Genomic DNA, 21,421 nt, shown 5'->3' on the forward strand with positions numbered 1-21,421 from the left:
GTTTTGCGGTCACTAAGTTGTCAAACGTCAACTTTTGAAAATCAGAGTTACCGCAAAAATCGCAATATGTATTGAGTAGTACAGCGTCATCTCGTTTACCTGTCAAATTTGAAGCACGAAATTGTCCTAGACTCCACACATCTTACTCAATCAAAGTATCTTTTCACATAACAATATACTAATAAAGAATTTTTATTTATTTACTTACTTCCTATTAAAACATAAACTCCACAAATAATACATACTTAGTATTTTAAATAAAATGAGCCGAGAACGTTAAAAAGTTATCGATGTATCGATAAAACCTAGTAACAGTAAAAATCTTCTGGGCAGCACTAAAACCGCCATGTTTAGTTCTAAGATGACGTCACAGTGGCACGCATTATTCGTTGACGTTTCACTTCCATAGGTTTCATATTTCAGTGGTAAAAATATAATTAGTACAGACTCAAAATGCGGGCATCGGGCAACCCCAACCCAATAATAGCGATAGCTGTAGACCGCGGGCCAGAGGGGCTACCGCAAAAATCGAAGTTCGCAAATTGCGGGCATTTTTGTCTGTCACTCTAATTACGCCTTCATTGGAGTAAAAGAGACAGATCCCCGCAATTTGCGAATTTCGGTTTTCGCGGTAGCGCCTCAGGAGCAAATATAGTTAGGCCCCATTCGCACGACTGCTTAAAAAGCGTTGCGTTAAAACCTGACGTTGGCGCTTTTTTACCGTTTCTAATATTTGTGTTCATATGAACGCTTAAAAATCACTTGTGAGTCGTACTGCCACGTACGTATCTCAGCAAAGCCATACTTTACTTGCTATTACGACGTATTATTTCAATATAGCTTGAATATTTCAGGAATTAGTAAGCATATATTGACATTTTTAAGGAGAAACTAATAATAATTTTGACGATTGACACCAAAAATGGACACTTGACAGCCAACTGACGGCAGCGCCGGCGCTTTTTTAACGCTTGTGAGAACAGATTTGAGTTCCTCCATTTTGAGGGTGCGAGCAGGGGCGTATTTACCCTAGGGCCAAGGGGGCCATGGCCCGGGGCGGCAGGCCGCGGGGGGGCGGCTTTCGCCGCCCCCTCGCGGCTTTTTCTGGGCGCCTTTTATAATCAAACTTAGCTATATTTTTTATTATATTTTAATTGACATTTAAATTAATAAACAAACGAACGCTTCAAGCCCCACCAATTGCTTAAAATATCTACCAACAAGTACCTAAATTAAGCAACATTTTCGTTCAAGAAGTATTAGTACGGCGCAGTGCCGGATTTACCACTAGGCTGGGTAGGCTGAAGCCTAGGGCGTCAGATTTTAGGGGGCGGCAAATTTGGATCTAAAAAATATTTTATTTGCTGTTCAGATAGGGTCGACCAGAATTTTGTCGCTCCCCTATTTATTTGTAAAATTTAAATAACATTATTTTAATTATTTGTCGATTTTGATAGTGCTCTCGATATCAGATACAAATACAATACTTTTCATGACTTTCCAGCGCCACAGAATGAGGGATAATGGTACGGTCTGTGTAATACGCATCCCTACTACTGTCGTCTGCATAACAATGATTATCATTGATATGCAGCAATGACAGCACAGAACCTAGTGCAACGCCAGCGGTAATATCCACACTATCGGAGCAGCTTCCGTCTACTATACGGCTCATGTGCGTCTACCGGAAAAAAGCTAGCGATCCATTTGTATAACATAGTCCCTCGAGCAGACTCGATGCCAGACCCGACCGCTAGTAGCTATATCCAGTCTGACTGTCAATGCCTCACCTTGATTCGCAATGGCCAAAACCCAGCGGTACCCACCGGTCACCGATCAGACCAGGCAAATATAACGAGGTAGCATCGTCATTGAGTGACAAAAACGGCCCATATAAATCTGTACCTAGAATAGTGACATTAGTAACGTCACCTTTCTGCACTCAAAAGAATAAAAAATTATCTACGTTCCACTATCAGCGAAGAGCGCCTGAATAGCTTTGTGGCGTCTCCTCTAGCTGTCACTGCCAAACGTCGTTCCACAATAACCTAACAGATGGCGTTAGGGAGCTTAGAACGCACAAAAACTGCTAAGAAGATACTACGTCTAGAACGCAATTAGTATGTGAGACCTACATCGCGCTTACGGAGTTATAATGTCAGTTTCTATATATATAACTTCCGACCAACTCTCAATGGACTTCGGTCCCCAGGCATAACACCCGCCTGGAGAGAGTACTCTCTATTGCCTTCTATACCTTTCTACAGCTTAGCTCTTCTTAATACTTATAGAAGCTGAGCTGACAAACGTTTTAAATTACGGCAGCGTCATTAATGATTTTGTCAACCAATTTGTACATAGGAAAACAATGTAAATGCCTATGATGGTAAATGTTTCGTTTTTTTTTATTTCACACCCCATAGGCACTTGTTGCAGGTTTTTTTTTTCTTAAATAAAATACTTTATCGTCACTGATGAAGGGGGGCTACAAATCAAAATGGCCCGGGGCGCCAAATTTGTAAATACACCTCTGGGTGCGCTGGGTGCGAGATTATTTTAAACTGGTAAATTATACTTGCATACGCATTAAAGCAAATTTAGGTACATAGAGGTACTTACAGTAATAATCCCGCGCTTCATAGAATTACCCATTAATTACTTACGATAATTTAATAGCGATTGATAGATAGTTGATGGGTACCAGCAATAGCCATCCGTGCTCTCACCGGCTTAAACTCACAACATCTGGTAATCGTTATTGGATAAATTGGGATATTCTCCGAAGGATAGTCTTCATTTCAACTCAGCGCAATCTTCATACAAATATTGCGAACTTGATCACGTCGGGGTCACCACACATATGTTCGAGAACATACAACTCATTTAAACATTACACTTTATTAATATATTTAACGTTTTAGTAAAACAAATAACATTTCTTCTTCTTTGTAAACATCAATATTTTCAACAGAATGAACAAAATCATATATATCTAGTCATTGTCAATAATCGAATTCCGAATTCATACGGCGGCCAGCAACGTCGTAGGTACATGAAGGTGTCAAGCACCAATGAGGCGCTAACATTCTTAATAATTTACACACTGGAAAGAGGAAACTGAATATTCATAATTAAGCAATGCTATGAATGGTCTACATAAATTAAACCACTTTAGCGTTCAGAACCAATCAAGCTTATGCCTACTAGTAGGCACCAGATAAGGTAAACTACTCTTACTGCATATATAGAAATTAATGAGTACAATTAAGGTCACTTGATGATAGCTAAACATGAATATAAGCAGAATGAGCCTGCACCTTTACAAATATAATTGATAAGGTTCTGTGGCATTTCTATATTAACCATTTGAACGCCAAGAGCACCAAAAAGCGTCATAACTAGGCGTGCCCACATGAGTGTTATGTTATGGCTTAAGCTCTCAAAGTAACCTTCACAATTTTAAGTAAGGTTTGTTTAGGTACATTAGCTCGCGTTCGCGTTAGTAAAGCGTACAAAGGATTAAATGCATTTTATAGCTATAACCAAGTATATAGCTCACATTGACTCACAGTCATTAAAGGAATTCAGTAATTCCCTATGACATTTTAGTAAGTAGGTAGAGTCTGGCTAGCCAAAATTTGTTGACAGATATTTCATTGTTGTATCACCAATTGTCTATGATTTAAAAAAAAGCTAAAAGTCAGTTGTCAATTTATGTCATTCATTCAAATTGTTTGCGGTTTATAAGGGGTTTATTTTAAATAATATTAATAATGTCTATACTACTGAGTGAGATTCGCAAACTATTATTAAATTTAAGCTCGTAAATAATTTCGACAATGTGCGAAGTCGACGTGTAGCGTTGTATAACGAAAAACTGCAATGTTTACAACTCCTAAACAAATTAGAAGGTTGGTGCTCTATAAATATTTTGATACTTAGCATTTAGCATTACATATGTATTTTTTTTGGTAATGGATTAATATTACGGTATTATCGAGCTAGGTCTTATTTACACTACATTTCATTTTTCGCCTTGTTACAATGGTATATGGTGATAAAGTGTTAACGTATGTGTTTATCGTTGACTGTACTTTACATAGTGGTAGAAATTATGTGAGCTGACTTTAAGTGCAAGTCAACGTATATTTAACTTACTTATATCCTCAGGTACCTTACGTGTGCACAGAAAATCAACAATATTTTCTAGTATCAAAACTATAATTCTTACTACACAAAGTGTGACCAGCCCAAGATTTTTTGAATTTCCCGCCAAACATTTGGGTAAAATGTCAGTAGCCAGACTCTACCCAATATTAACTTTGTGGGTAGTGATAGTGAATTATAACGAATATTTAAAATATTCGTCTACTTAATCTCGAGGGATTCTGGAAATAAGAAAGGTCTTGTCCTTGTTATATTCCTGCAACTGCTTACTTTACTAGATAATTATTATCAAATTTGTTAATAATTGGGAGTTATAAATAAAAACTACTCGAGTACTTTATGATTTTATTCTTTTCATACTTGAATTACATCACTCCTTATCACAGATGTTGTATGCTCCTTGAAGAGTAGACTGACTTATCTCATCTTCTTTTACCTAGTTTTCACATACATATAATTAAGTATAGCACCATTGTGGTGACTCATTTTTTCTCTTTGAACATTTATAAGTACATTCAGTACGTATATGAAATGTAAAGTTAGTAACATAATATAATGGTATATCAAATTGTATGCTTTACATAATACCTCTCTCCTCACGGGTGTTAAAATATAGGGTGTACTACATAATTAATTAAACACTCGTAATATAATAAAATCACATTGGCTTGGCGTCTTCCCACCACCAGGCGATAACAAACACGTCTCAATATTATTCTTAGGTTTCGAATATCGGTACAGTTGTTTAATGACAGCGTTTTACACAAAAATAAAACGTTAATTAAATAACTTACCATATTCGAAACCTAAAGTTTTAATCCTGCCTGGTGTAAATATGTATAATTTTGAGACAATGACTTGGAAATTTGTTTTGGCGGTAACTGTCAGACACCTGTCAAAACCAACTGCTCTGTGGTGGGAATGTGTGAGAGAGAGAGGGACGTATATGCTAGAAAAGGACAATACGACCGACAACACAATGTTGCCATTCTCAATATTATTCTTAGGTTTCGAATATGGTAAGTTATTTAATTAGCGTTTTATTTTTGTGTAAAACGCTGTCATTAATTGAGGCTTCAATATCTTCGTTAAACATAAACATAATTGAAATGCTAATGGATAATGAATATATTATAATATAATAAAATAATTCAATTATTGCGAAACACCTATTTTAGTAGGTATTCATGTATTTTAATTAAATATCTGAACTTTTCCTTGGTTCTCTGCTGGGGCGTGACTATAAAATTGTGATCTGATAACCACAATAAAGAATAAAAGCGTTTTTGTTCATTTTAGCAGAAATGCCGATAGTTTATCGATATGACTTTATCGACATGGCTACAGCAAGGTGGGCCTCATTGTTAATCGTACAGTAAACAAAAGTGCCAACAGTGACAGCTCGCTGAGACGGGATCTCTATATATTAAATCTATGATCATATATTAATGGTCAGAGGGGCTACCGCGAAAACCGATATTCGCAAATTGCGGGGATCTTTCTCTTTTACTCCAATGAAGGCGTAATAAGAGTGACAGAGAAAAATGCCCGCAATTTGCGAACTTCGATTTTCGCGGTTACAGCCCAGGCTTTAAGACATCTGTGACAGCTTTGGCTGGCAACCCTGGCAACAGTGGCAGCTGTGGCAGCACTTGGTCTGTGCAACTGCAAACCCATGGCAAACCCCGACCCGAAGCTCATCTCATCCGGAAGTGACCGGAAGCCGGCTGCACCACTATAGCATTTTGTTTTGCATTCAGTTCAGCAATCATATAAGATGAAGCAGTAAGTGATTTACTTTATTCAATTGATTTTCATTTGTTTTTCATCAAAACAAAAACTGTTGTTTTGGTACTTGCAGCATGCTTGCAGCTGCGTACATGAAAATGCATGTGTTGTTATACTTTAAGTATTAATTATGACCGTATTGTACTACGTTGATGTATATGATCCTTCCTGTGGGGTCAAAACACGTTACTTTTTATACTTAAATATCCTTAGTCAGGTGGGGTAAGAAAACCATATTTTGTTTTACCCATGGAAGAAGGAACAGCAACCTCGTCAGGGTTCTAAGATCTATTGCCTCTGCTTTCCTTTTCGCCACCAATTTAGTCAATTCACAACAAAAATAAGTAATTTGGTTTTTTGACTTTGATAACAAGTAAGTATATGTATACATAACTATAACAACAAAGTTATGATTTTACACTTGCTTTATCAGGAAAAACACATTCTGTTGCCACAAACGAACAAAAAAGAGTGATTTTATTCCAAACAACTACTTTGTTAAATCCGATTCTTTTTAATGGGCGGACCCCCCATTAACTCTTTTGATTCGGTTAAGTTGTGTTCTAATGTATGGGGAAGACAAACAAATTATAGCCAGCCTTTTATGAATGTAGTATGATACCTTGTCGGAAATAGATGCCTCAATCTCACTGTCCAAGGCCCTAGATCACGCGGTAGGCCTAAGAAACGCAGGCTGGACGTCGTGACAGCGGACATGGGGGAGAACAATCTCACACCCGAGGATGCCGAAGACCGGGCAAAGTGGAGAAGACTGAGCAGGAAAGCGGACCCCGGCGCCAGGCCGGGAAAACGCTAGGTCGAAGAAGAAGAAGAAGTATGATACCTTTGGGTATGGTGCTTTACCCACGCTAGCGTCCCCTTCCCTCCCCCTGCCGCAACCCTCCCTTTTTGCATGAAATATGTCCCAGTTGACGGTTTTTATTAATTTTTGAGAAAAGTATTAGAATTAGGAATATAGTGTCAGGTAAGAAATAATCCTTAATAAATTCTAAACAAAAAAGGTTATATGCAACTTTTTGGTAAGACTCACCATATTCATGTATTAACTTGTTGAAGTTCAATATAACATAGTATGTGATAGTACTGAAAGAAATCTTATACGGAGAATAAACTTGCAAGGTTATTCTCCGTGTAGGATTTCTTTCAGTACTATTACATACTATGTTATATTGAACTTCAACAAGTTTTTCAACGGTTAAATTTTGTCGAAGTTCATCTAGCCATAACATGAATATGGTGCGTCATATCAAACAAATGAATATAACCTTTTTTGTTAAGAATTTAATAGGGATTATTTCTTTCATTGACACTTTTCCCTATATTGTATACTTTCCCCAAAAAATGAAAAAAACTGTGAACCGGGACATACATATTTCATGCAAAAAGGGGGGGTTGCGGCAGGGGGAGGGAAGGGGACGCTAACGTGCGTAAAGCACCATACCCAAAGGTATCAAAGTACATTCATAAAAGGCTGGCTATAATTAGTTTTTCAAAAAACACAATTTGACTGAATCATGTCTCTCTTTATTGAATTTGTAAATTCAACAATCTCTGAGGGATTAAGAGGAAAGAGGTGAAATGTGGTGCTGGCGGAAAATGCTAGGCATATCTTGGACTGAACACCGGACCAACGCCTCTACACTCAAGGAGCTCGGAGTAACCACCAGGCTCTCATCCACATGTGTCCGAAGAGAACTTGAGTTCTTCGGACACATAGCCAGGAAGACTGGAGACAACCTGGAAAAGCTAATGGTCACAGGTTCAGTGGAAGGAAAGAGAAGGGGCCGCAGTCCAACGCGATGATCCGACCAGATTAGCAAATCGCTATCCATGAAGGTCCATAATGCCTTCGAAGTCGCAAGGGATCGGACAGGCTGGAAATCTGCAATCCGGAATCATGTGCTCCACTAGGAGGTCACGACCCTCAGCACAGGAGTACGAAGCAAGGAGGGGGAAGAGGAAAGAGAAGCACCATACTTTTCAAAAATAGGTATTTGAGTAAAAGATGATATCTCTCTATGCTAGTGGTAGAAGAGCTGACCGCAAAATTTCGAACAGACTTGATACCGCGATGAAATGCACAATGGTTTCCCATAAAAGTGATGCTAAGTCCGAATTTGATAGTCTGCCACGGCAGAACTTGCTGAAAGTACAAAAAATCTCGTCTGTCAAGGTGTTTCGGCAGGAAAAGCCTTGGCAGACTTATACAGGGTGGCTAAAAAAATAACTACATGCCTATTGCCAGGGAGGTTTTGGGATTATACTGAGCAACTTTTACTATGGGACCAACCCTGAAATCGTGAAATAAAATTAGCTGTTCCATAGATTTTGGCTCATCTATTTTCTATGGAAGGGTAAATTTTTTTCGAGATATCGGGGTTGGCTCCATAGCAAAAGTTGCTCAGTATAATCCCAAAGCCTCCCTGGCAATGGGAATGCAGTTATTTTTTAGCCACCATGTATATTCCTGAAATGAGGGTTCATGCCTACCAACTGGAATTGGTTTCAAAGTGGTATCAGATGGCTTAATTTAGGGTAACCAATGGTCACCTTGCTTATAATCTCATCTGTCAAGGTGTTTCGGCAGGAAAAGCTTTGGCAGACTTACATATTCCTGAAATGAGGGTTCATGCCTACTGACTGGAATTGGTTCCATGGTGGTATCAGATGGGTTAGTATAGGGTAACCGATGGTCACCTTTGAGAGAGTCTGACAAGCTCTTCCGGCGAAAAAAAAAAACTGCAGATTTCGCTTTTCTGTGTCTACTAGTAAATTTTTAACTGCTGCCATAACTATTATTTTGGTATCAGGGTTCAGGGCCCCTTTTTCACACCAGAAGTGGCTTTCTTTTTTGTACTTTCGCCTATGTGTTAGAAGACACATAGGCGAAACACACAGAACACTAATCCGGACAATACAATGTGTTAGTTTTTAAGTAAATTTGTTTATAAATGTAATGTAATACTGTTTTAGTTTCGGCAATAAAGGCGATTATGATTATGATTGTGTATTTCATCAAGTCTGTTCGAAATTTTGCAGTCGGCTTTTCTACCATTGTTTGTAAATCAGATAGAGTGAAAAGGGGTCAACTGCTATTGGGCCCAATTTTATTTGTTTATCACGGTTGATGCACAATGTACAGTCAGCGGCAGAAGTTTCTAAGCGGGTAAGGTGTTCAAAATTACCTTGATACACTCTTATAACAATAAAGCCGCTATATAAAGATAATTTTCAACTTCAACACCTGACCGCTTAGCAACTTCTGCTGCTGACTGTACATTTAAAAGAACTTTGATTATCCTCTAGCAATACACACTACAAGAAAAATTGGCAGGAAAATTGGAATCAACAGTGCGTCCCTTGGAGTGGCCGGCGCTGGCCCATCGTGTAGAGGAGCCATGACAAGTATACATATAGGTACTATTTAAGAATTTATGCAAAAGCGAAGGCGTGGATTTATCATGGGGTCGCTCGGTGGGGTCGCGTACTCAACGTACATTCAATTATTGGACGGTTACTTTATGAACCTTGGCACATAATTAGGTTAGCCATAAACCAATTTGGCGCAGTCTGTGTTGGCTAGGGGGCATAGTCATGGAGTAGGCGTTTGTAAACTACCCTTTATTAATAAAATCAACTAACTAGAAGTGTAGAATCACTATAAAGTCTGATTAGACCTCAAAAATGACCCTACGTGTATGTATTGTTATGTGAACGACTGAACATAGTGGGACATACAATGTTTGCCGCGCAAGATTTTCCCGATTTTGCCGCGTGTGTCGTTTGTTTATCTAACATTTATTTGGTTGGTGCAAGAACTTGCGTGGTGATATAGTAGAAGTGAATATATAGTAGAAGGTAGCTAATTTTGGGAGTAAAAGTAGTTTATTATAAATTTCAACAAAGAAAAAAATCCATACTATATATAAGCATGATGACAATAATGTCTTTTACTAAAAATACTAAAATCCAATAAAACTTTACTAGTTTAATGGGCTTCCCTTTTCACTCCACTCTGCCTATTAGGCACTCATATTTTACCGCACCCTAGTTCAGATTTCGCACCCCCAGTTTTTAGGGTTTCGTAGTCACCTAGAAACCCTTATAGCTTCGCCATGTCTGTCTGTCTGTCCGAGGCTTTGCTGCGTGGTCGTTAGTGCTAGAAAGCTGCAATTTGGCATGGGTACATAAATCATGCATTGCAACAGAACAGTAAAATAAAAATTATACAAATTTTTTTTTTAGAGTAAGTACCTACCTCCTATATGGGGTATCGTTGGATAGGTCTTTCAAAACGAATCCTTATTCGTTCGTTCGAAAATATTATAGATCTATATCACAAAATGTTTTTAGAGACAAGGGTAGGGGTTTAGGGGTCTATAATATTTTCGAAAATAATCGCTCCGAAAAAAAAAATACGTGTCCCGTCCCCCCCTCTAACTTTTGAACCATGGGTCCAAAAAATATGAAAAAAGGTGAAATAAAAGCTTAATAAATACTTTCAATTAAAACTATTAAACTTAAACTTCATAATAGCTTGTTGCTAGGCCTACATGAATAAAGTATATTTTGAAAAAAAAAATATTTTGAAACTATAGGGAATATGATCGGTCCAGTCGTTTTTGAGTTATTGCAAAAAATCTTCTTTTCTTAAGGCCTGGCCAAACAGCCGGCGCGACGCAGCTAACAGGTTACCGACGTCAAACAGACTGCTACGTCCCGCCACTCCCGCCGGTATCACGCCCCGCTTCTGTCGCGCCCCGCGCCGCGCGGCCCCTTGCGTCCACGCGGCGCGTGCGCAGCGCTGCGCCGCGCGGACGCGGCGGCCCGCCGCGTCGCGCAAGGTCACATCAGTCCGATCGGACGTTAGGCAGCGAGCGGTGCGCCGCGTTCCCGCGCGGCCGCGCCGCGTTCGCGCGCGCGATGAGGGCGTGTTGAGAGCGTGAGGCCGGCGCGATCCGCGCGCGCCCTGTTTGAACAGGCATCGCGTCGCCATCACGCGGCGCTGCGTCGCGCCGGCTGTTTGGCCAGGCCTTTAGTAAAAAGACGTACTTAAGTACAAAGCGCTGCTAAGGTACTCCCTTATGATACTTACTAATAGCCCCCGTTTTATTGTGACAGAATACGAAACCCTACACTGATCATGGCCCGACATTATCTAGGCCGATTTTTTTTAAATCCTGTCTGCCTGCCTTGTCATCCCAAATTAAAAGGCCGTATGCTTTTATTAACTTTGAACGCAACCCCTATCGTGTGTGTGGAAGCTATGTAGGGGAAACTATGACCTATCGCCGAAATCGCTCGTGTGTCAGTTATCCGCGAAACATTTTTTATTTATTTATTGGAAACAGGTAAACATTTGACCACAATCTCACCTGATGGTAAGTGCCGATGCAGTCTAGGATAGAACATGCTTACCTAAGAGATGTCTATTCACTCTCGTATATATATTATATATATATATATATATATATATATATATATATATATATATATATATATATATATATATATATATATATATTCATATTCATATTCATATTCATTTAATCCATTGTTCTCATGCTCATCAGTACAATAGGTCTTACATTTTAGTCTTCGTAGGTGCATGACACCCTGCTAGGGTATACAATACAGGACATGTTACTTAATAACTAAACTTAATAACTAAATAAAATTTACAATTACAGTAATTATAATAGCAAAGTAAATGATTTAAACTTTAAAGTAATTATCATGCAATACTAGGTTTAAACTAATATATTACATACAGAACATAATGCAGGCCAAAGAAAAACACTTACACGTAGCCATAGTTCTCTGCGATATGACGCGCGCATTTGACCTTTGCGATCACAACGTCTTAATCAAAAAGTTTGAGCACTACGGGCTGCGCGGCCCTGTTTTGAGTTTGATGATCGACTTTTTAAAGGAAAGTCAGCAATTCGTTGTAATAAATAATGGATCAACAAAATCTGACGACGGTTGTGTTGACATGGGGGACCCCAGGGCGACCCCAGGGGTCGTCCTTGGCTAATTTATGTTTTCTAATGCATGTCAATGACTTACCAGACGCGGTGGACGGCAATATGTTCGTCTTTGCTGACGATGCTTGCGATATACTAACCGCCCCGAACATAGACTGCTTAGAAGCATTGATTGCTCGTGACGTTCATAAACTCCTCCACTGGTTTTCTGTTAACGGACTCGTCCTAAATGTAGCAAAAACCCAGGTTCTTCATTTTAACCTGGGTGGCAGACCTCCAAGACCGCTCGCTGTAGTCATTAACAGCACAACACTCCCACAAGTCACTTCTGCCAAATTCCTGGGCGTTACCCTCGACACATCACTAAAATGGGACACCCAAATCCAATTAGTTTGCACAAAGTTAGCAGGAATCTGTTTTGCACTTAAAAGACTGTCTATTATTCTTCCACAGGCCCAAGTGCGTAGCAGTTATTTTGCCCTTTTCCATTCTGTGCTAAACTGCAGTCTTGAATTTTGGGGAGTCGCCGCTGACTGGCATCGCGTCTTCGTGCTGCAGAAACGAGCTGTAAGAATAATAGCCAACGCCCCTCCCGGCTCACCAGCTCGACAACTATTTATATCATTACGAATAATGACATTACCATCGCAGTACATTTTCAACATCGTGAAGTTCGTAAGAACCAACATTAACGCATTTCCCCTCAGGGCGGGTAACCTAAGAAGTCTAAGGTACAGGAACAGAGGTATACTTGAAACATCCAGATTCAGACTAACCAAATCTACCAAAATGACGTATGCTATGGGCCCCAAAATCTATAATGCTATTCCTGAAGATATAGCCAGTATATCAAATGATAATTCATTTTATTATAAGTTAAAAAAATGGCTAATTGACTGCCTTTTACGACATTAATGAAATATTGTAAAACACAGTAAAATAGAATAATTTTCATGAGTAATTTTATTACATAGGTAATTTGTGTACGTACAATAATTAATTTTATTGTACACATTTGTGTATACTTTTCATATCATTGTTTTGATGTAAATTTGCTTAGTTATTATTTCACCGATTGTATATTTGACGTATAATGTATGTGTACATTATTAATAATAAATATGAATATGAATATGTTTATGTACAAGAGAAGACGCGGAACGTATTTACAAGTATATTTACATCAATTTACACCACAATTTATACTCAACAATTCAACAAAAAAAAATATAGCGGGATATTTTCGTCTTATTAAGCAGATCTCTAGGTAATGTGAAGGGTACACGGAAAGAACATGTCTAATCAATTTTTTTGAAAAATGAGATTTTAATCTCAAAATGTAGAGCTCTCAATGAACTATTAGTAACAACTTCGGTTACCTGTGTAATCATAAATAGAATTCCTTTTTTTCTTACTTTAAAAACACCTATACACGAAATTAATATGGTTAATTATGTACATCGTTCCTTTCAAACCGCGATAACTCAAAATGTTGTCAGAGTGACTAGACATGTTCTTTCCGTGTACCCTTCATGTGTACTTATCTGTTGCGTAGCGACAGCGACGGCGGTGGCGCATCGCGCATGCGCGCGGATGTAGGCGCGTAACCGTAAGGAGAGTGGCGTGCCGGTCGCCACAAACCCTTTGGACGCCGCCTATCGTGTGCGCGTCATCGTGAACCTTGTCGGCATTAACGTACTGTCGAGTTCATAAATAAGTTACAGTATATTATAAGGTGTCACCTGTTTAAGGTGGTTTTCTACAATTCTGTAAAATAGGCTATTATTGTGTTCATTCATTATAATAAAATTGAAATAGATAGCAAATCATGTATAAATTTCTTCACCTTATTCTATTGCAATAAGGTGGAAAAATCTAAACATTTTTTTTAACTCGATGTACCAAAGTTAATATTGAGCTCTAATAGCCGCGCGCGTCAATTGACATCTTTGGTAAATTACATAAAGTGCGAGAGCGCGGCGCGCTCATTCTTTCTTCCGTGGTGTGCATAATGTCGTACCTGATACCGCAACAGAGCATAACCACAGTCACCTTTAAATTGTAAGTTTTATTTTATATTTATTTAATTCTAAATATAGGAGATTCGGCATCTTACTGTGTTTTATGTTGAATGTAATTGTGTGTTGATGAAAGGGTTTAAACTAAATTAAAAATTAGTAATAAAATGCGGGTCGTGAGGGGGCATCATAGTCACATTTTGTTTCCTCGGCCCTCGAGTTCGAACACTCAACTAAACAATTTTTTTTAGAAAACTAACGAAAAAATTTTTTTTGCCAGGAACGGAGTGCGACTCGTGCAGAGGAAGTTCGCGCAAGGTGTACCCATTCCAGCGAGCAGCATCAGCGTCGCGCCCACGCCGCCGGAGCGGAAGCCGGACCCACCTTACCCTCCCAAGAATGTCTATCACAACAATATGTCCGCAAGGAACCTGCTTGATATAGTGTCTATGCAAAGTAAGTTGAAAAAATAATTTTAAATTGACAAATAAAAGGAAAAAAAAAACACTTTTTTAGACAATATTTTAACTCACGACCTTCCAGAACACCGCACCGCCGGTCCGATCGCTCTAGCTCACCACCGAAGCCTGACGAACCTGTGCGAAATAGAATGGCATAGTGGTGTTTTAAGGGGATCCCCCACGCCAAAGCCAAAGTATGCTTTGTTTTATAAACCAAACCTATTGGCTATTACATCTTCTAAAATGATTGATTCGTCACTGTCAATAACGGCCTCCGCTGTTATAGCGGCCAGAGATGGGCAAATTTTATTCGAATGACGAATAACGAATGAATATAACAAAATTTATCGCGAATGACGGATAAAAATGATTATTCTTATTTGAATAAATTATTCGTGGAATAATTCATCCGCGAATAATTTATTCGTCGAATGAATTGCAATTGGTTTATTGGAATACCTTCTAAACTTTTCACGGTTTCGAAAGATTTGGCAATTGTCGGCTCGATTCGGGAAATGAATTAGAGATTCACTAGATATGAAATAATGTTATGTGACGTTCCATGGTAAAAGGTACCTTATGGCGGTTGGCAACTTGGCACTTACGTCGCATAGCGCCGCAATAATATTGGACCTTTATATATATCGTATCTAGTTAATCTCTAATTCATTTCCCGGATCGCACCGTCTGATGTGCAATACAACTACCTGCAAGTCCTGCAACTACCTAAATCAGCGGTCGGCAACCTTTTAGCAGCCAAGGGCCACATAGTAGGTAACAAAGTTGACGCGGGCCGCACTTTGTTAATATTTATGACTTTATCAGACATTTTCGTTTGTCAATATTACATACAAAATAGCCAGGGAGGCTCGCGGGCCGCAAGTGAGTGGGCCGCTTGTTGCCGACCGCTGACCTAAATAGTTACTGTAAATGTAAATTACGCGTTGTGATTCGCGTTTCGCTCTGAAGCAAACAACTGCTAAGAAAATTTGGTTTTCTCGCTCTTTTCGTATATAGCTATCTCTTTCTAGGTGTGGCTAGAAAGTTACTAATACAATAACTTTGTGTGTGACTAATTAATTGTTCACGCTAATCCTTTGTTTATTATACTACCTGGGCTTATCCTTTAACCCTTAACAATCTTTAACTTGTCAGAACAAATTTACAGTAAAAACAAGTCATATTAAACGTGTTATTATTCGTGTTGTTTATTTGAACGGAATAAGCCAAAAACTTAAATATTTTTCGTGGATTTATTCGAATGAAATAACGAATAAATCATTCGTTATTTGAAAAGTGGTCGAATGATTTATCCGCGGATAAATTATTCGCGAATAAATCATACGTGAATAAATCATTCGCGAATAAATCATCCGCGAATAAAAAAAATCTTAAATTATTGTTTATTCGAATGATGCCCATCTCTGATAACGGTCTCCTAGCCTAGTCGGTAGTAACACTAGTAACCCTGCCTACGAAGCAGGAGGTCCCGGGTTTAAATCCTGGTAAGGGCATTTATTTGTGTGTTCATCACAAATATTTGTTCCTGTGTTATGGATGTTTTCTGTGTATATGTATAAGTATTTAAAATATATATTATATGTGTATATTATATATATCGCCGTCTAGTACCCACAACACAAGCCTTATTGAGCTTACTGTGGGACTAGGTCGATCTGTGTAAAATTGTCCTAATATTTATTTATTTCTTTCTTATTATTTATTAATTTGACGTAATTAAGGGAAAAGGATCCAACATACACTCTTTGGATCCAACCCAAATATCTATAAAATGAAATTTGAACTTTCTGTCAAACTAACATTAGCTCTTGGTCCAATTTATTCATCTTTCAGGCATACACAAACACAAGCAAGAACCACTAGTGGTTCTAGAGCGTCTCCGAGACGACGAGATACCCTCCTCGCCCGTGCCCGTGCCGAACGGGCGGTGCGGCCGACCAAGGATCCGGGTGCCCTTGAGACGGCGGAAAGTCAAGGGCAACAAGGGCAACATGTGCCTGAGGTCGGGGAAACGGAAGTCCACCGAAGCTGGCAAGGTAACATAATTTCATCCTAATGTCTTTCCATCCATCTTTTATCTGGCACTCGCCTCTGTAGTGCTTGCCTTGACTGGCCGGTCTGTCATCCTTATTATTATTTGTTTGTCCTTGCCATATCTCGGGACCTTTGGGAGGCATGGGTGGGGCCAAAGCCAACAGCACAGAGGCCCTATTTAGACAATTTTTTATGTTTATGTAATAGAAATAGATACCCGTAAATCGGTTCCAGCTCGCCAGCTGCAACAAGTTTATACGTTTATACGCCTATAAGGGCTATTATAACTAAAGTGGAGAAGAGGGTCGGTTATGGTGTGTTGAAGTTTGCCTGGTCAAAAGATTGGGCTATTGTAAAGAGGTCCGGACACCTGCCATTATTATTTTATTATATTTCTGTGCTGTAATAGTATTTTATGCAACATTTGCATAAGAGGGGCCAAAAAATATGAGTGACGTGGGTAACAATGTGAGCCGAAGGCGAACATTGTTAATAAATAGTCGCCATGAGCATTTTTTTTACTGCATACTTATACAACGTTGCATACAATGCTTTTTCTATGAGTGGTAGGAATATTAAATAAAATAAAATAGTTAATAAACAAAATTTTATTTATGAAAATGTAAGTTTTGGATAGTGTTATTATGATTATGAGATATTGTTATACATAGTTGGAATACTGGTCGATGCTGCCGTGTTGATGCGTATAATAATTAAATATAAAAATACCTGGTTTGTTAGTGCACGACACCTTGCACTTTGTGACTATGCGCTGAAACTTGGCACAGTTGATTCTTAGCTGGTCTTGACCGGTAGACATCGAGAGCCACGTCTCATTTAGTGGGGTGGGAGGGGGAAGTTCGACGCTGCCGCGCTTCACTTGGAGCAACATTTCTCTAAAACTATACCTATTAGGGCATGTGATATATCATTTTCGGATAAATTAAGGATGAGAAATCTAGTTTTGGAACAAAAACAATGCACTTTCTAACAAAAAAAAGGCATAAAGTAGAAAAGACTAAAAAACGTATTTGTGATTTTTTTATAATTACCAATTTTTTTTAAAGTGTAGCAGGAATCTGAAAACAAAAAATACAGTTGTAAAGCTACACTTATAACGTTTAAGAAAATATATAGTTTATTATACAAAACTGTTGATAAATGGGAGATAAAAAATAATATTAAGCCTGGGTCAGAGTGATCTCAATACAAAATATTATGAATGTGGGAAAGTTACTTATAATTTGTTCTACAATCGTTTATTTTAACGTTATAAGTGTAGCTTTACAACTGTATTTTTTGAATTCAGATTCCTGCTACACTTTTAAAAAAATTGGTAATTATGAAAAAATCTCAAATACGTTTTTTAGTCTTTTCTACTTAATGCTTTTTTTTTGTTAGAAAGTGCATTGTGTTTGTTCCAAAACAAGATTTCTCATCCTTAATTTATCCGAAAATGATATATCACATGCCCTAATAGGTATAGTTTTAGAGAAATCTTGCTCCAAGTGAAGCGCGGCGGCGTCGAACTTCCCCCCTCCCCCCACTAAATGAGACGTGGCTCTCGATGTCTACCGGTCTGTATCTGCTCAAGACCAGCTAACAATCAACTGTGCCAAGTTTCAGCGCATAGTCTCAAACTGCAAGGTCCCCATACAACGGTGTGCACTAACAAACCAGCTAATATAAATAATTTTATATTCTTTTATGTTTTAATTTTCTGTTTTTAATGTTAATGTTAAGTTGACGATCTTTTAGTGAAAGCCTTTATTTTATCCTTTTGTGTAAAATACTGTGTCTTTTTCTTTAAGAAATAAATATATCTAATCTAATCTATATCACAGTTTTTAGGGTTCCGTAGCCAAATGGCAAAAAACGGAACCCTTATGGGTTCGTCATGTCTGTCTGTCTGTCCGTCCGTATGTCACAGCCACTTTTTTTCCGAAAGTATAAGAACTATTCTGTTGAAACTTGGTAAGTAGATGTATTCTGTGAACAGCATTAAGATTTTCACACAAAAATAGAAAAAAAAAAACAATAAATTTTGGGGGTTCCCCATACTTAGAACAGAATCTCAAAAATTTATTTTTCATCAAACCCATACGTGTGGGGTATAGGTCTTCAAAAATGATATTGAAGTTTCTAATATCATTTTTTTCTAAACTGAATAGTTTGCGCGAGAGACACTTTCAAAGTGGTAAAATGTGTCCCCCCCCCCTGTAACTTCTAAAATAAGAGAATGATAAAACTAAATAAAATATATGATGTACTACATGACCATGCAAACTTCCATCGAAAATTGGTTTGAACGAGATCTAGTAAGTAGTTTTTTTTAATACGTCATAAATCGTAAACCGCAATTTTATTATGTTACTTGCTGCTACGGAACCCTTCATGGGCGAGTCCGACTCGCACTTGGCCTCTTTTTTGGATAGGTAATTTGTGACAGAGTCTGTTTTGCTTCAGGTGTAGTTAGAGGGTTCTGCGGTTCATTTTCTGGCACATAAGTAGGTAAAATATTAATCTGTGGCTCAGTTTCTGGTATAAAAGTAGATGTAACATTCTTCTGTGGCCCTTTTTCTTCTATAGATGTAATAAGAAGGTTGGAGTCGTTATTCTGCAATTTCTGCCTTCGGCTACCGTAATTTCTATGTCGCAGGCAATTTGTAAGAATCCGCCGCGCCGTTTACAAACGGCGTCGGCATTTTACAAACGTTTCGCCGTTTGCAAATTCTTAGTGCACTCAATAGCGTCAACGTCAAACGTTGTGGGTTTCGCTAGTAGTGTAGTAAATAAAGGTAGTGGACCCCGCAGTAATTCCTCAGCCAGAAAAAACTTTACAGTATGATAAAGTATCAATAAATAAAAAGTATTGTACAGTCACCTGCAATAATATGTTAATCTTCGAAGGCGGCAAAAATATGTGACACGCTCTTAGGGCTGTACAAATAAGATCGTGTCAGATATTTTTGCGGCCTTCGAAGAGTGACATACTATTGCAGGTGACTGTACAAATTTCCAAAGAATAATTATAATAGAATTAAAGTAAATACCTAAAGTCTTAAATCGTTAATATCTTTTTACGGAAAAATGCTCCGTTCAAACTTTCTTCACCGGACATATTCATGTAACGTATTGCAACAATATATGAAATATCAAAAAAAAAATATCCCAGCAGAAATACCAATATTAATAAATTATAATTTTTTGGCGTGTCTTGGACCGGAAAATTGCTCCGTCTAATTTTTTCACTGGAATGCCATTTTATTGCAGTTTTATACCTACAAAATGAAAATCTAAAAAAATTACCATGTAACTGTACTATTTTCAGAAATTGCCTTTTTACTCGCTGTGGAAAATTTCTCTATCCATTTTATTTACTGAATTAAGTTCACAGTTGTCTTTCTATTCAACTATAAAAACATTCAAAAAATAACGAGCGTATTAAAAACTAAACATATCGGGAGCAGTAGTGTGTAGGGAGCGGGGTGTACAAGGTATGATATTTCTTTTGGATATTTTGGATTTAAGTGTATACGTGACTACTTAGTACATATTTAAAAAGAAATCAGGCTGAGAAATTTTCCACTCTCAGTTTTTAATAGTTCTAAAATACATAAATATGGGTATGCATTTTTTTTTATTTTCTTACCCACTACGCCAAATTATATTCTAAGATCATATAAGAAGAAAAAAATGACAGAGCAATTTTCCGATGAAAATGAACGACCAAAAAAGGAATTATTATAAAAAAATATTCTCATGTTTGACAAAAGTTTTAGATTTTTTTCTAGTATTACATACTGATACAAATAACTTATTTGGTAAAATTACTTTGGACGGAGGAATTACTCAGTTCAATATATAAACAGATTTGTATTTTTACGTATAAATACCTAACTTAGGAGTGTTTTTTTTTGGATATTTATATGTTAGTTTAAGCTCATACTATACAATAACGAAGCAAAATTTCATCGACTGAGAAATTAATGCATGGGTCTCCATACAACAACTTGCTTCATTTACTACACTATAGGGTGCCCATGGCTTACAAAAAAAAACTAAAAGGTATTCAATCATTTATTCCAAATTTTTTTAACTGAAACTTACATTTCAAATTTCTGCACATCAAAACTATGAAAAACGCTGGGATGTTCATCAAATCTGGAGTTCTTGAATGGTCCCATCGCACTGTTTGTTTTCAAAAAATATTTCCTACACAACTTAACTTGACGGAGCTCCTAATTCTGGGCGGTTTGCCCTTCGGGCATCTGAAGCTACCTAACGAATCTAACCGTGCGGACGCAAACGCCAATTTGGCTCGCCGATTCGATTGCCCGATCAAATCAGCAGATGCGGACACAAAAATGCTAATTTTCGAAGCTAGTATCTTTGGAATGCTTAGAATCTACCAGTGCGTGTGTTTGTTTATGGTTCGGGGCAGAGGCTATCGGAGGCTATGTTTGAATTTCAAGTGCTGGACCAATGCAATTTTTTGTTTTTTGGTGAGAGGCGAGGTCAATAATCAAATATTTCAAAGTGCGTTCAGCAAAGGTACGGGTACGGATACACTATGCTTCTCCCGCTGCCGCGTTGTTGCCCGCTCTGCCTATTTCGTCAAGAGTGTAGCCGGGGTTTTAAAATAATGCGATTAAATTGTGTACGTGTGGACGCTAGATGAGATTGGCGCCATTTATTTTCCCGATCAAATCGGTCGATTTTATCAGCCCGTCTGGAAACGCCTTAAAACGACACAAGTGCTTTTTTGGGCAATAGACTATAGACTTTTATAAGGAGTAAATAATGTATGTCCTTATATGTACGTTCATAACTATGTAAATGACAGATAAAGGTACACGAGTAGAAAAAATAAGAAGTTTCGGAGTAGACGAGTTACCCCTAATGCTATTCCGACAATGTGCCG

At 38.0% G+C, this 21,421-nt stretch overlaps 1 protein-coding gene across 1 annotated transcript in view; it reads left to right on the forward strand.

The window, feature by feature from the left end:
- The first annotated feature begins 5,826 nt into the window (after window positions 1-5,826).
- Window positions 5,827-21,421, forward strand: part of LOC134805165 (uncharacterized) — a 57,503-nt gene continuing 41,908 nt past the window's right edge. The window contains exons 1-3 of the mRNA XM_063778463.1: window positions 5,827-5,952; window positions 14,262-14,437; window positions 16,297-16,499. Of these exons, the coding sequence (XP_063634533.1) occupies window positions 5,945-5,952; window positions 14,262-14,437; window positions 16,297-16,499 (387 nt within the window). The 5' untranslated portion in view covers window positions 5,827-5,944. The remainder of the gene's footprint in view (window positions 5,953-14,261; window positions 14,438-16,296; window positions 16,500-21,421) is intronic.

The sequence above is a fragment of the Cydia splendana genome, chromosome Z (genome assembly GCF_910591565.1).
Source record: "Cydia splendana chromosome Z, ilCydSple1.2, whole genome shotgun sequence".
Classification (NCBI taxonomy): Eukaryota; Metazoa; Arthropoda; class Insecta; order Lepidoptera; family Tortricidae; genus Cydia; species Cydia splendana.